Source organism: Lolium rigidum, chromosome 3 (assembly GCF_022539505.1).
Source record: "Lolium rigidum isolate FL_2022 chromosome 3, APGP_CSIRO_Lrig_0.1, whole genome shotgun sequence".
Taxonomy (NCBI): domain Eukaryota; kingdom Viridiplantae; phylum Streptophyta; class Magnoliopsida; order Poales; family Poaceae; genus Lolium; species Lolium rigidum.
The window spans coordinates 148,342,238-148,358,855 of record NC_061510.1 but is presented as its reverse complement, the minus strand read 5'-3'; the positions used below and the strand labels follow the sequence as shown (position 1 = coordinate 148,358,855).

Below are 16,618 nucleotides of genomic sequence, written 5' to 3'. Positions count from 1 at the left end.
TGGTGGTATTTCTTCACCTCTAAAAATTTCTGCTACTAGAAATCCGTACAGTTCGTGCGTTCCTCAAATGCACCCCAAATCCCTCAAGTATTTCTAGGTTTCCTTGTTGTGGAATCTTACCGCTAGAATTCACCTGCGAATCGAACTTCTGTGAGCTGACAGAGTAGGAGATAGTTCTTGGCAAGGTACCGAGGAGGTTTATGTAAGGGGTAAATATGCATGCTCAAGTTTGCGTCGCGTTTCTTACTCCTCTACCCATTGTTATCAGACTTAATTTAGTGTTATAAGACTCTCATACTTCTTGTTCTTGTAATTTTTCTTCGCATGTGGATTGTTTTATTTATTTGAGAAACTTCTTATGGGGATTTGCTTGGAATTGATACTAGTAGTTTTGCATGATGTCATTTCCAGGGTATGGAGTCATTTTTTTTTTAGACGGAAGGCTCGAAATGAGCCCGGCTTTGAATTAACGAAGCCATCAACCGGCTAGGAAGTACACCAGAAGTTACAACACACACGCGCCAAGCGCAAACCGAAACTCAAACAAAAGACAACACATATAACAACGGGTATGGAGTCATCAGATTGCGAGTGCGGTACTGATGAATCTAAAGGCGCATATGGGGCCACCTGCTTTTCTAGTTCACAGCCTTGGGGCTGATTGTAACTTGGTGTGAGTTGTGGGCTGCAAGTTTCTGACGCACTCTTTTCCTTACCAGGGTACCTAAGGGGGCTGGAAGGTTTTTAATGAGGCGGCTTGCTAGCTTTTTAATATATTATCTTTCAAAAAAAAAAAGGCGCATATGGGGGTGATGTCAAAATGGGAGAGGTTCCGGAGAATCCGAGTTGTAAGCTGATTGACATCAACCGCTGTATCGATCTCCTGAGGCTTGTCTTCAAGCAAGGGATGGCTTTTCTGGATAATGGATCAGGGACAGGTCTCCTGGAGAGGATGCTCGTGGGGATGCCAGGCTACGTAGCCGATAAGCTCTTTGAGCAACCTGCTGTTGCACAGCGCGATGCTCCTGGTCGGATGTGGGCGATGACGCCTACTCTCGAGACTGACATAGCGCACACATTCGCGAAAGAAACAAGAAAGGCTATCAGCAAGGAGATCCAGGGTGACTTCTTCGGGATATATGTTGATGTGTGCTCCCAGCGTAATACCGGGAGAAACTACATGGTTCTTTTTGCACGGAATGTCAACGGCAAGGGAGATGTTGTGGAGAGGCTTCTTGGGATTGTGCCGGAACCTCATGTCTCTGGTCAATCTCTTAAAGTGGCAGTGCATTCGATGCTTTCAGAAGCTGGATTGAGCTCGTCGAGTATGCGTGCGCAAGGTTATGGCTTGGGGCAGTATGATGGTGAAGTTCTAACCGAGCTGAAATCATTGTTCACTGGTGAAAATGCATCTGCACACTATGTGCATCCGCACGTCTGCCCGCTGCACTCGCTTCTCATAACCGCTTCTTTTGCCCATTTTCATGTTTATGAACTTTTCAAGCTTGTTGATATGCTGTCCAATCTAATTGAAGATTCCCCTCAGTTCACTGAAAAGCTACGCACCCTTGTCCAAGAGAGAGGGCTGAATCTGGACAATGATCTTGGGAAGGCCGGTGAAACAAACTGGGGTTCATACTATGAGGCGATCGTAAAATTTGCAGCATATTTCTCTCCTATTTGTGATGCACTTGACTTTGTGGGAGAAGTCTCAAGTAGAGATACAAAATTCATGATATACGAGATATGTGGACGATTGTCCTATGACCTTGTCTTTGCCTTGCTCCTGATGCAAGATGTACTGGGAGTCACAAACGAGTTGTCACTGGCCTTGGACAGGAAAGACTGGGATGCTGACAACTGTGTGGCTCTTCTCCAGGAGTCCAAGAAACAGCTTCAGGTGATGAGGGATGAGGGGTGGCCACCTTTTCTCAACAAAGTTGGCATGTTTTGCAATGAGAATGATGTTGATGTGGTCACCATGGGAGAGAAATTCAAGAAGAAAGCATGGAGAGTTGATGAACCTACAGCAGTGACAAACCTGGATTATTACCATGTGGATTTCTTCCAGCAGGTAATCAGCAGCCAACTCGAGGAGCTCGATAGGCGGTTTACCAAGGAAAGCTGGGAGTTGGTTCTCCTCGCATCCCACCTGAATCCACGCAATTCTTTTCGATCTTTCGACAACGACAAGCTTGTGGGGTTTGCTCGGCTCTACGCATCCGAGTTCTCTGATTATGACATAGCTGCGCTCAATCTGGAGCTTCAAGCCTTCATAACAGATGCGCGCTCTGACGCCAGGTTTTCTAGAATGAACATGCTGAGCGACCTTTCTGTACTGATGGTGGAGACGGGCAAGAATGTTGCGTATCCACTGGTTTATCTACTTGTGAAACTGGCGCTGATCCTTTCTGGAACACCTACTACCGTTAAGGCAACATCCACAGCACTCAAGTTCATAGATAACACGCTGAGGGAAGACCCATGCAACCAGTGGATCAGTGACTGCTTACTGCTGTACCTGGAGCCTGACGTAGTTAAAAGCATCACCAATGATGTTGTGATTGCATCTCTCTATTGATAATATTATTAGGGCTAGTGAAGCTGTTGCCTAGTGTTTTTTTGTTGCAGTAGTTTGTTCTCTCTACCAAGATTAAACTTCTTAGCTAGCAAGTGCTTTGAAGTCCTATCATCCATGTGTCCCATTAACTGATGGACACTGGTCAGTTTGCATCTGCAGCTTTCATGTTGAAGGAACTTACGACTTCTTGCTTGTTTAGGATTTGTTATATTTCCCTTGGTCAAATTTTGACATATTCCCCTCTTGGCTCGCACTTGAATGCAGAGGACACCGAGTGACACCGACAGCTCCGAAACTCAGCTCCAGGGAGTGGTATACTATGAAAAAAATTTGTGTTCTCCCTTTTGCCATTTAAAGTATTTCGTTCCAGCTTTACACAGGAAGTCTGTAACAAGCATTGCATTACTTATGTTGGTACCATGCATGTGCACTGCCTTGGCAACATAATCACAATACATTGGACTGACGGACAGGAGGAAATCAAGCAATAAATAAACCACCTCTATTAGCTTCGGTTTTCTGTTCCGCCAGGAGGGTTTGCAGGATCAGCAATAGCTCTCCAATAACATGAACAGGTTCAGGGCGCACATGTACATTATTGAATCGATAACCCCCATTATTTCAAATACTCAGTTTTCTGTTCACTATACCACTTTCACAAATAACCTCCCAGGTTACTGAATCCATAACTCCCAGGCACGTCTTTGAAAGCCTAGCGACTATGGGTGACTATTTATTAGTATTACTCTAGACTGCTACAATCAGTCTCCCTGGAAGTTGGCCCATAGAATAACAAATGTCTGGAGTGTCTACACAAATCATTATGCCTCGGCATTCCTGGGTATTGGTACTCCTAACCCCGCTGTCAGGACTTTGTATGCGTTCTGGATTTGTCTTGTGACCGGACCAATTTTCCCGTCACCAATGTCACGCCCGTCAATCATCACGACCTGTTGTTATTCAGAATATGTCAGCACTGATGTATCATCTGTAGGATGTCGCAACACTAGTCTCTTAGTTGGAGTACCATTGTTATATTCTGATTATGGAAAAATGGAGAAACCTAGCTTAAAATAAACACTCTTAAGAAAAGATACTAGTAGGCAGTGCGAGAAAATATGGCCATCTAAGTAGACTTCCTTCAAAAGGACAATCCTTGTAAAACATGACCATTCAGTGCAAAAAAGTAAGCTCACCGGTGTAATCTCGCCCATTGTTCCGGTTGTCCACACCTGCATGTGAAAACCACATTACGAAGGTGCAACTTCCATATAGAGTTGAACATACCAATGAAATAGTGCATTACAACAAACTGTAGTATTTGAAAATATGCAAACTTTCTTATTAGAGCAGTTCGTCAACAAGGAGATGTATGAAGTTAAAAGTTCTTCTAAAACAAGATTCAAGTTTGCATGATTCATTCTAAAAAAAAAAATAACACATGCATGTATCTGAGACTTTTAACTATAGAATCATTTAAGTTTATTAACAATCACAAGGAAACTAAAACCCACACAGAACGGAAAAGAAATAATTTCAATTTTAAAATTCTTAATAATTAAAAGCATGTTTCTGCTATTTCATTCATTTAGTTTAGTAGGCAAATGCAAATTTCAGTACACAGGAAAATATACAGTTCCATAGCAAAAAAAAAAAAAAAACCCTCAGCAGAAGAGCAAGATGAAATGTCCTTAAAATAAAATATCTAACCTCATCTGCAGCATGAAATTCAGATAGACTAATTCGCCGTTCATGTAGTACCAGGTTTTCTTTGACAACAAGATCCATGACCTGTTATTTTCATATGATATGAAAAATATTAACTTCAGTAAAGAGGAACATTGGGGTTTTCTGTCGAACCATGTATGTTAACCCTAGAAATGGCAGAACAATTCAGTATTGAGCTAACAAATTTCCTCTTCCATGCATGTAGGTAACGACAATATATTTCTGCAAGTCATGATGCAACAATACCTATTCATAACATCTTCTACAGAATATAACAGTAGACAAAGATTTTCTAGTATAAGTTTTCAAGTAAAACGGGGAAAAAGAACACAGACCACTATCCAAATAAAGCAATTGGGTAGAATCTGCAGAACACATAGAGGAAGATACTAAGGCTTCACATTTATGATAACTTCCCACTTTCGCATTTCGATTATTTTACGTTTTGTTCCAAAGATAGTTCAGAGCATGCCCATAATCAAAAACCTCAGTGTCTCCATGATGGAATAAAAAAGACAGAAATTGGTCGTTCTCAAAATTGCATTGGGATCTCTTTATCAAAGTGGGAAGAATAATTTATTTGGCATAATTCATAAGAGTTATTTTACCCATAAGTCATCTTACCATGAGCAGATTGTATCCACTGGACAAATAGTCTTTTTTAATCAAGATTTGCTTTTGTTCACATGTTTTCTTTATATAGTAATTCGACCTATTGCTCCAGTCACCATTTACTAGAGTGATAAGAATCAGAAGAATTTAATTATGTACTCATTACTTGAATGTAAGTCTTTTAGTACATATGTAGCTGTATGAAGTACAGGTTTATGATCTGAGTTGGGTACTACTAAACAACTTCGGGCCTTGAAATAAGAATTGGCAAACAACACGATAGGACAGAAAATCTCAAGTTTTCGCACATGCCATTTCAATTGGAGGGAACCACTTCTATAAAATTGTTCCAAGTATTTCCAACTGGAAGATGATTAGACTTACAGTTGCACGTGTAATTCCTGGAAGGCAGTAGTCAGCATGAGGTGTCAACACAATGCCCTTCTTAACCATAAACTGCAGTTGGCACAGGCATTTTTTAGAACAACCATATGACGAATATTGAGCTATTCCAGCTGATGATAATAGTACATACTATGTACGCTTACAATGTTTGTTGCATTTGTTTCTGATACAAAACCATCTTGATCTAGCATGATAGCATCCTGAGCCTGTGCAAGATTGCCCTCTATCTGCACAAAAGAAAAATTGTTTGAGGCCCAGTACAATTTTCAATGCCTTCATTTTAGATAAATTTCAAGGAGCTTGTTAGATACATAGATTATGGCTTCAAATCTGAAGAAAAATTACCTTTGCCAGAATGTTGTTAATAAGATTGTTGTGATGTATCTTTGAATCTACACTCTGAAACAAGTCATGAGAACAGCCAAGGTCAAAGTTTGTTAAATGAAGAAACAATAAAATTAGACTCTGCATTCAAAAACTTAACAGGTGCGAAACCAAAAGCCAATTTTTTTTAAATGAATCTTACATTTGGAGAATTACGACGTGTGGTGGCAGTTGACAACTTTATCCCATGTGAGTTATCATAAACTGGTGGTTTCCACTCTGCAAGTACTGAAGAAGACAAAACGTAAGGTCTTATTATTGTTGCATCGACAGTCTTCCAATGAAAATTGAATGGACCAAATAGAGCCACAACAGCATGCATCATTTGCCATAATAAAGTACAGTAAATACATCGACATTGATACCACAACCAGGCACCACCAGTCATTATATTTTGGACTGAGATTAGTGAATTGACTAGTATGGTCTTACACACCAGCACTGGTCGCTAGTCACAAGAAGTGATTAAAGACTATCATGCTAACCACTACTGGTGCTTAAATCTTTATATCATGCTAATCTATCCATGTGCTATAGGATACTTAAATTAGGCAGAAGGCAGAAACTAACATTGGTGTACATGTTTAAGCATATAAAACACATGAAAGGAAAAATAAAAGTGGGATCAAAATTTGTACCAATCAGGGCACACCCATACAGATTGAAAGTAGGACTCATTCCAGATGTAACCTACAGTTAAGACAGGCAATGAAGAAAATAAGTAAGGTCGTGGAAAAAACGATTGCAAATACACACTATAGAAGTGACAACACTAATCAATTTATATCTGTAGTTTACCTTCTTCCCACGGGTGAGAGTGAGCCTTATATGTGCATTATTGAACATTCCATTCGCATTAAGAGTCTTAAATATTGCATCCTTAATCTGCATTAGAACATGTACATAGTGACTAGTCAGTTTAATAGTTCAAACTTCAAAGTGGGCCTTCAACTATCCTCTGAAATCAAAATCTGGAAATGCACTAGTATTTAAAATCTCGATAGAAGGATGCCCACCGAACAAGAAGAGACATGGTTCTTTCTTGTAATACTATAAATAACATTTAAAATCTCAATAGGATGCCTACCAAACAAGCAGAAACATGGTTCTTTTTTGTAATACTATAAATAACATAGTGAGAAGCAGGTAATTAGAAGTAGTTACCCAATCACGACTGGGCACATTGCTGAACGCCATAGCTTTTGTAGAATCAAACAATCTAGGAGAAAATAATAAAGAGGGTTAAGGCATAGATCATAAGCAGAAAAGATATGGCAAGTTAAAAATAAATAGAACAGTCACTGCACCTATCCAAGTGTTCTTCAAGTTTGAATACTTTCCCATCGTATATACGCAATCCTTCCCACACAGCATCCCCTCCTTGTACAACGGAATCAAACACTGAAACCTTTACAACATAGATGATTAGAAAAAAGAATGGAAAGAACTGATCAAGTGTGACCAGTTTAATGGTGTACTGATTATTATTGCATAGCGAAAGTTACCAGTACATACCCTGGCACTATCACGTGGCAACAGCTCATCTCCAACCCAGACAAGAATTTTTTTATTTTCTGGGACAGGAAGAGGAGGATCAGACTGTGGTGGTTGTAGGTTTCCTGCTGTTCTCCTTACATGGCGCTTCAGCATATTGTAAAAGGGCAAGCTTTGCTCAAGCAGGTCATAAAATGCAAATGGAAAAGTCTGCAATTAAATAAGGTCAATGTTAACAATGTTTTAATTGCCACATAATACAGAAGCAAGATAAAGTCAATTGCATCTTGATAACCTTTTAGAGAAAACTTTTAAAATGAACGAAGTTCAGTGGAAGGGTTAAATGGATGCCTAATTTTCTCAAAATACTCATGCAGCTCTGTATATTAGAACGAATTATGAGAAGGCCTTGCTACAAGAGCTAATAATTCTAGAGTTAATGTTTATCACCATGTCCTTACCACTACAAATATGACTGACTAACTATGCAAAGTTAACTACTACTTCCGTCCCATAATATAAGATGTTATTCGTTTATTACAACCTGCTAATTCATATATTGGTTGTGATAATGTCTTATATTACGGGACACGGGGAGTAGAATATAGAGGTACTAATAAAGTACTAGAAATCAAGAAAGAAATTCCATGCAGGTTTACCATAGGGTAATGGCGGGATTTAGAGAAGCCCGTAGATTTGTGCACACTTTCATACCACCAAGGGGCCCAAATACCATCAAAGTCCCTGGGGCCAGCTTTCCATCTAAGAGTTTAAAACAATTCCAAATGACATAAGAAGCACATCACCTCCTTCTATGCATGTTACAAAATACATAATACTTGAGGACAGTGAAACTAATTTAAATATTATGCACAACACCCATACTTGAGCATTTGTGGCTGGAAAGGAATGCCCAGGTCTTCACATAGTCCACTCAAGACAGCCTGCATTTGAAAGGCAAACAAACTGCATTGAATTGTATTGCGATTTGCAAATGTGGTTATTACAAAGGTACTGAACGATGTTATACCATCAAAATGGCTTCATGCATTCAAATGTTTAAATGTACCAAACATGAAAACCCACTGCAGACACCATCATTGCAAACCATAAAAACTGACGTGAATTCAAATTTATGAGTTCGGTGTTTAGTAGTCCTAATAGCTTGATGCTCTGCATTGCCAGGCCCTTCAAGACACCTACTACACATAATAACAGATGATTTGTGTAAATTCAAAATCTATCAATTTGAATTAGCCTATCCTAATAGCTTGAGGACTGCAATGCAACGCTCTTTGAAACAGCCTACTATTAAGTAACAGCTGATCCTATATGCATATTTGTATTATTATTAGGTGCAGTGCAACAGATAATCCTCACAAAGATAAAACCATTCGGACAACCAGCAATAGATTTACCTCAGGATCCCTTTGCAGATCATCTGCATCTATCACTGGTGGAGGGCACCCAAGCTCACGCAACTCACTGTATATTGCAACAAGTTCTGCTACACCGAGTTCCATGAAGGACGGTGGGACAACTTTATCAAATGATGGCTGAGGTATATGGAATGCTATTAGAAGGAGGTTTTCCATAATATGCAAAGTGTCAGAGAGAAAGTAACTTGTACAGAATTAGTAAATAGAAGAGAACAAATCAGCAACATGTGTGAGCGCTACTAAAACAAATGGGAGGCAAATACCAGGATATTTAGAGGGTTGCGTATCAATATGAAATGTTTTCCTTTCTTCATCAGGTCTGCTGTGAGGTTAGGGAGGCGCTGTTTCGCAATGTGCTACACATAAAAGGGAAAAAAGAGATCCATGAAGAATAATTGACTAATCTATAGAGCGCTATCTGCTGACACTTTGAGAAGTGAAACCACACCTTGCAATAACGATATTTTTTCTCTCCTGGCCCGAAAATGACATCATTGACAACTTTATTGCCATCAGGATCCTGCACTGGAAATGCTCAAATGTCTGAACTATATCTAAGGCAGAATTCATATCGTATTACCAAAATGGTTGGTATGAAAAAGAGGTAAAAAAAGATCATGGCGCACGATGGCATTTTTCCACATGAAATGGACACTGGCTAATAAATATAACGAGAATTTTCGACTTAAACCTAGACCTAGGCAATGACTCTGACAAAAAAAAATAGCACATGTTCATTCGACACAAAGAGCTCCTGCCAAAGCATACTCTCTCTTTGCATCATGGATAGATAGCATCATCTAATTTCTTTTAAGTTGTAAATAGTTTTCTTTGTTATTAGCTTAGCTCTATAAATTTGTACCTTAAACCCAAAAATTTATAAAAATGAGCAGTAGCAAGGCTACTGTAGTTCGTAAAAAAAAAGAGCTCCTGCCATGTTTCATGTAAAGAAAGATGAATACTTATATAAACTCAACGACCTCGTTGGCTCAAACCAAACCCTGATTCTGGCCAAATTGAGTTCCGGCATGGATTGAGAAGTCTTAACATTGTTTGTAAACTGAAAGAAACTATGAGGCCACTGCGGCATTGGGCGAATACCAGCGGCAAATCATCAGGCTATGCAAGGAATGCCCTCCTCATTGGAACCATAATAAGACGACACAAGAAGCATCGTTCAAGTCTTACCATTTTAGAGAGAAGCTCCTCGCGGTAGGGCCTGTCGAAGCCAGTGACGCGCAGGAAGTTGGCGTAGAGAGGCTCGTCGAGCACATCCATGTCATCCCTCTAGAGCAAGCCAAATTAAAGACAGAGCTCGTCAGTTGAGAACCCCGGTACCCAAAATCGAAGACCCAGAGCTGGCATGATTTGATGATTAGATGTACTCCGTAAGCAGCTAATCAACTCCTTGCAGCAATAAGCTTTTAGTTCCAACAATTTCGCAAAAAAAAAAGCTTTTAGTTGCAGTCCTATTAATTCAACGCGAAACGGGGCGCAAGGGCAAGGCAGCATAAGCAGTTGACTGAAGACATGCAACATTGGGCTCTCATCTCTTATCCGGTGATCTCAGAGTTTGCACGCGGAGCCAATCGGGAAACAGAGCAACAGATTGATTCACACACCGGACCGCAGTGGGCGAGGGGGTGGGGATTGGGGCGGAGGGAAGAGGAGGGGAGGCTGTGACTCACTTGGGAGAAGGAGTACATGAGGCTGGTGCTGAGGGAGCGCGGCGCCGACCAGGCATGGATCACCTCCGGCGACGACGCCATTCGCTCAGAGTCGGAGCTTCTTGCCTGGATTCGGTAGGATTCTTCTGATCCGATGACGGCGATGAGGAGATGATTAGGACTAGGAGTGGGCAGTGGCCAGGCGCGGCGTGTGAGGGACCTGCTGCGCTGGTGGATTACAGGGAATGGACTTTTTTTCCTTTTGCGAGAAAGAGAAGAACGGACAAGAATAAAAACATTTAAACAATGGCAAAATGGCGTGTCCACTGTCAACTTGTGCATTAGTGCATAGGACTGTTAATCCTCCGTCGTTGCAGCTTTGCCCAACTGACGGGATGGGTTCTACACGTTGCAACGCCATGTTCGTTTTGCAAATAGGCCCCTCCCCCGCTTCATATTTGTAAAACGTATCCCTTCCCAATGCAATTGCTAAACATTTCAAGTAAATTAAAAAAACTACCACATTTTTAGGTTAACTAGTCACTACCTATTTGGTTTCTTTTAAAAAAAAAAACTATCAGGTCTAACGCGTGCCGATACAAATCGAACTAATGACCGTTTGAGAGCATGTAGACAGCAGTCCAGACATGTGGACCCCATTTGTCAGTGCTAAGTTGGCAGCACACATGGAAAAAATAGCGAGGTGGATGTGGGACCCACCTATCAGGCCCCGTATTTCCCTTCCCAATGATTTGGAGTGGCCAGTGGCGAGGGACGGGGATTCAGTGACTTGGAAATAGCATGTCCGTTGTAACTAGCCCCCTCTCATCCACTCTCCACTGGCCATCCAACGGCCCAAACGAATCAACAAGAGCTGACTACACGAGTCCCATGCACAGAACGTCTCGATGTCTGGGTGGAACAGAACACATCGAGGGCGGCAGGATTTGGGGATTTCACGGGAGTTCTTGTGCTCGTTCCCACCATGCCTCTGCAGAGGAGAGAACAAGGCGGCGAGGAAGGAGCCCGCCACGGAGTTGTGGAGGGTGAAAGTTGCATGAAGCCCCTGTGCGTGGTTTTGGTAATTAATGATAATAATCCCTATATGGACTAATGTTTGCATTGAGTTGTATTTATAGGAGTTGTCCATAGTCAATGTTGAACCATATGTTGGCTTCAAACTTGCAATAAGAAGCAAATGAAGAAGATCAAGTGACAAGTATGTCTTGAAGATGAAGATGAAGTGAGCCCTCAAGTGTATCTTCAAGACATCAACATAAGGAAGAAATAAGAAATGGTGTGCAAGTTCAAGATGATCCATCTCGAGGAGATAATGAGATTGAAGCTTTCCATGGTGATCATGGATATGTGAAGATGCGCCTAAGAAGAAGCTCTCCCATAGTGGATCATGAAGAAGCAATTCGCAAGACATCATCAAGCAAGCACACTCAAGAAGGGTGTTCCATCTTGTTCCGGTCAAGATCTTCATCATCGATCTCAAGTGGAATGCGCAAGATTAAGGTTTGGTCTTGGTAGGGTCTCTTTCTTACCGGTCTCGTTGTTTAGTTGGGAGACCGAGTTATAGGTTAGTTGCTGCACTATCAAGAGACTCTCGAGTGAGTAACTCGGTCTATCGTTCGGAGAGAGCTCAAACCTTTGCATCCTTGCATCATCTTTCTTGGTTGTTATTTGAATTTTATCCATAAGAGTGTTTTAAAGCTTTTTCTTATTCTCATGACAAGCTCTAGTTCATCGAAAATGGATTCCACATGGTTTACTTGTAGCGTTTTTTTATATTGGATTTTTTCCAGTTCTTTCTATTGAGAGGTTTCACCTCTAAATTCATTGAAAAATATATTACAATTGTTCTTAAGATTTTATCTCCTTTTGGGCTAGCTCTTGTCATCCTCTTTCCATCAAAATTGGTTTCACCTAAATCTGAGTTTCCTAACTCAAGTTGTCCCATTTTCCCTATTGGAGGTGTTATCGGTTTGGCTCTTATAGATAGAGTAATCCTTTACCCATTTGGTCTTATGCTCCCTTGTAGGAATATGATGGTTCTCTACATGATCATGTAGAGCTCTTTATTGTGATTCCAACGAGCCCAAGTTCATCAAACTCGGAGTTCGTATGTGAAAATAGCGGCTTTCAGTGTGTGGTTTCTGTGTAGTCCGGCCATGGCCGGACCAGTCCGGCCCTTGGTCCAGCCAAATTCCAGAGAGCACGAAAATTGTTCCCGGAATGGTCTGGCCATGGACGGCGTGTCCGACCGGACAGAGTCGTCTGGCCATGGCGGGAAGGTCTGGTTGCGGTGTGTTTCCACTGGTTAGATTCCGTTTTGGGGGCTATATATGACCCCTTCTTCCCCATTGAGCTAGTTGCTTCTTCTACTCTCTCTCTACTACGTTGTTGAATTTTAGAAGCTCCCTCTTCCTCTAATCCCTCCATGATTCTTGCTCATATTTGAGGAAAATAGAGAGAAGATCTAGATCTACATCTTGACTAAACAAATCCCTCTCTTTGTGAGGGGAATCCACTAGATCTAGATCTTGGAGAAATTTGGTTTGACTTCTCCGCGTGATACGTGGAGGTGAAAGTTTGTGAGATATTCTCTTCGGGAGCTTGTTCCTCTTGGATTTTTGGACCATAGACGGCAGGATTTGGGGATTTCGCGGGAGTTCTTGTGCTCGTTCCCACCATGCCGCTGCAGAGGAGAGAACAAGGCGGCGAGGAAGGAGCCCGCCACGGAGTTGTGGAGGGTGAAAGTGCATGAAGCCCATGTGTGTGGTTTTGGTAGTTAATGATAATAATCCCTATGGACTAATGGTTGCATTGATTTGTATTTATAGAGTTGTCCATAGTCAATGCTGAACCATATGTTGGCTTCAAGGTTGCAATAAGAAGCAAATGAAGAAGATCAAGTGACAAGTATGTCTTGAAGACGAAGATGAAGTGAGCCCTTAAGTGTATCGTCAAGACATCAACATAAGGAAGAAATAAGAAATGGTGTGCAAGTTCAAGATGATCCATCTCGAGGAGATAATGAGATTGAAGCTTTCCATGGTGATCATGGATATGTGAAGATGCGCCTAAGAAGAAGCTCCCCCATAGTGGATCATGAGGAAGCAATTCGCAAGACATCATCAATCAAGCACACTCAAGAAGGGTGTTCCATCTTGTTGCGGTCGAGATCTTCATCATCGATCTCAAGTGGAATGCGCAAGATTAAGGTTTGGTCTTGGTAGGGTCTCTTTCTTACCGGTCTCGTTGTTTAGTTGGGAGACCTAGTTATAGGTTAGTTGCTGCACTATCAAGAGACTCTCGAGTGAGTAACTCGGTCTATCGTTTGGAGAGAGCTCAAACCTTTGCATCCTTGCATCATCTTTCTTGGTTGTTATTTGAATTTTATCCATATGAGTGTTTTAAAGCTTTTTCTTATTCTGATGACAAGCTCTAGTTCATCGAAAATGGATTCCACATGGTTTACTTGTTGCGTTTTTTATATTGGAGTTTTTTCCGGTTCTTTCTATTGAGAGGTTTCACCTCTAAATTCATTGAAAAATATATTCCAATTGTTCTTAAGATTTTATCTCCTTTTGGGCTAGCTCTTCTCATCCTCTTTCCATCAAAATTGGTTTCACCTAAATCTGAGTTTCCTAACTCAAGTTGTCCCATTTTCCCTATTGGAGGTGTTATCGGTTTGGCTCTTACAGATAGGTTAAACCTTTCCCCATTTGATCTTATGCTCCATTGTAGGAATATGATGGTTCTCTACATGATCATGTAGAGCTCTTTGTTGTGATTCCAACAAGCCCAAGTTCATCGAACTCGAAGTTCGTATGTGAAAATAGCGGCTTTCAGTGTGTGGTTTCTGTGTAGTCCGGCCATGGCCGGATCAATCCGGCCCTTGGTCCAGCCAAATTCCACAGAGCACGGAAATTGTTCCCGGAATGGTCTGGCCATGGACGGCGTGTCCGACCGGACAGAGTTGTCTGGCCATGGCGGAAAGGTCTGGCTGCGGTGTGTTTTGTCAACACCTGGTTTTTTAAGTCCAGATGCCTATTATGTCATACATCGCAATCCCAGGAATATTATTTTTGCGAGACATAATAGATTGATATCACAGAACATCATTCATTACAAACCATAATTGTCTTACATCGAAGGATCACATGATCCAGTCTTAATACAACATAGTGGATCTAGAGATCCAAATACACAACACATAGCGGAAGCGAAGTAGTGGTCGCGGTCCATCTGTTCCACAGGCAACTTTTGACGTCAGGCGTGGTCCTAGTTATCGTAGACGTCTTGCTGTCCATCTTCATGGTATTGGTTCTCCTCTTCATAGTCTGGTCATTTGAATAGCCAGGGACAAAGCCATGAGTACTTTAAAGTACTCGCAAACTAATACTAGTGTAAGCACTATCAACTATAGGAAGGGAGTTCTAAGATCTAGGTTTATTTGCATAAAGCTAGTTTTATTTCATAAGCACTTTAGTAGTAAAATACTTTATTTGCCTAACTAACTCAAGTGGTAACATTAGTGTCATTCCCACAACTCTGTGTGATCAATTCAAATTCACCTTTCAAGTTCAAGTCACAAGTCACCCTTCACATGTCACATTTTTGAAATTAGTCTGATGACGAAACAAAGATGGCCTTTCCAACCGTCCATAACAGTGGACACGACTATTCGAATAGGTTTACACTCTGCAGAGGTTGTACACTTGTGCCACAACTTTTGATTACATCCGTCAGGGACATCCCTAAATAATCATACTCAGTATGCGGATCATCAACCATAACCTTTCACTTACATATCCTAGTATAGGCACCTCTCCCCATGAGCTTGGCCTCCCAGTGAAGACAAACCGTCAACCTGGGAACTCGCACGAGGCTTGGGCCGGACATTCACCTCATTTCACGTCATTTCACATCATTTCACTTTCAACGGAGGCAGCCTCGGCATAACCCCTATGACGCTTGTTTAGAGGGAACCCATACTAAAATATATAAACTTCCAGTTAAGCCCTACCCATAATCAGGTATTGTGGGGGTACTTGTAAAATTGGAATGGTATCGCATCCGAACCCAATCATCAGTTTTTATCAAATTCATCATGTCATTCAAGTCACATTCACCTTCAAAATCTTTCAATAGAATGACTCATCATTCCAAGGTTTTCAAAGTCATTTCAGTTCACATGTTCCCATCTAGAGTAGTCACTTTTAGTTCTTAGCACTAGCAACTAGTCATGAGGGGTACTAATCAACTTGTAGCTTTCTAGGCTAAGTGTGATGCTCTTGTACTACTCCATATCTAGACCAAGTGAATCATGAATCAAAAGTAAACTTTGATAAACCAAAGTCAAAAGCTTGTAAGGTAAAAACTTGGATTGGAATCATTAAGCATAAAGTATTATGTAAGAGTGCCTTGCTCTAGGAGAGCTTTGCACTAAGGTAGCTTGCAAGAGTATAGCTTGCCTTGGTTGATGTAGTGATCAAAGTTCTCTTCCTCTTCTTCAAAGTAGACCTCCTCCTCCTGGTACTCCTCGGTACTAGCGTCTATAAACGAATACGATGTATACAATCACCAAACAACTCTTAAGGCTAGGCTAAGCACACCTATGGTTCACACAAGCTATTCTAGCATCACAACATTATTCACATGTTGGTTGACTTTGTTTTCTTTTTAAGAAAAATAATTTCCTCTCATTGAAATAATTATTAGGGTTGCGATTTAGGTTCTCTGAGAAATAATTTCCTCTCATTGAATCTTGTTAAGATTTAATCTCCTCAAATAATAAGGTACGAACACATGTTGACCAAGGTCAACACTTCATATTTATCATTTGGGAAAATGATTTAAATGAGGTATTACACCTCATGCAATTTAACACTTCCTTAGTAATAATTTAATATCACCAAATAATACAATATGAGATTATATAGACCAAGGTCAATACCTCATGTTGACTTACTTGAGACAAAGATTTAAATGAGAGGATACCTCTCATACTATTTAATAAATAATTTTGGGATAATTTAAATGGACTAGTAATAGCCACATAGCCCATGATCATGGGTCCCCGATGTCAGCCTCCCCGTACAAGAAACATATGATATCTTGATTATTTTGCAGACAATAAACAATGTATTGCGCTCTGAGCTATTTCAAACGGATAATTAAATCTTTATTTTTACATAAACAAACTTATATGTTGAATCTCCTTGTTTTTTTGTCTTTGCGAAGCATAGGACTTTCCCGTTTTTTAGAAAATTCGGAACTTTCCTGTTTTGGAGTGG

General features: G+C 40.8%; 1 protein-coding gene across 1 annotated transcript; it reads right to left on the bottom strand.

Moving 5' to 3' along the window:
- Nucleotides 1-3,179: 3,179 nt before the first annotated feature.
- On the bottom strand, nucleotides 3,180-10,579 carry LOC124702475 (branched-chain-amino-acid aminotransferase-like protein 1). Its single transcript, XM_047234617.1, has 19 exons — nucleotides 10,332-10,579; nucleotides 9,832-9,930; nucleotides 9,092-9,163; nucleotides 8,907-8,999; nucleotides 8,623-8,760; nucleotides 8,090-8,148; nucleotides 7,864-7,966; nucleotides 7,226-7,414; nucleotides 7,018-7,118; nucleotides 6,875-6,929; nucleotides 6,509-6,595; nucleotides 6,349-6,400; nucleotides 5,853-5,938; nucleotides 5,672-5,725; nucleotides 5,470-5,553; nucleotides 5,306-5,377; nucleotides 4,292-4,372; nucleotides 3,778-3,813; nucleotides 3,180-3,531 (listed from the first exon to the last, which is right to left on the bottom strand). Exons 1-19 carry the CDS (start codon nucleotides 10,410-10,412, stop codon nucleotides 3,403-3,405), a joined length of 1,671 nt encoding a protein of 556 aa, XP_047090573.1. The 5' UTR covers nucleotides 10,413-10,579; the 3' UTR covers nucleotides 3,180-3,402.
- Nucleotides 10,580-16,618: the final 6,039 nt, after the last annotated feature.

What these genes read in the sequence shown, in the direction of transcription:
- LOC124702475 (XM_047234617.1), bottom strand. Translation starts at nt 10,412, where the DNA reads ATGGCGTCGTCGCCGGAGGTGATCCATGCCTGGTCGGCGCCGCGCTCC. An exon ending in TTCCAGCCACAAATGCTCAA is followed by an intron (nt 7,967 to 8,089) that starts GTATGGGTGTTG and finishes TTAAACTCTTAG; the next exon opens with ATGGAAAGCTGGCCCCAGGG. An exon ending in CTCTCACCCGTGGGAAGAAG is followed by an intron (nt 6,401 to 6,508) that starts GTAAACTACAGA and finishes TCTTAACTGTAG; the next exon opens with GTTACATCTGGAATGAGTCC.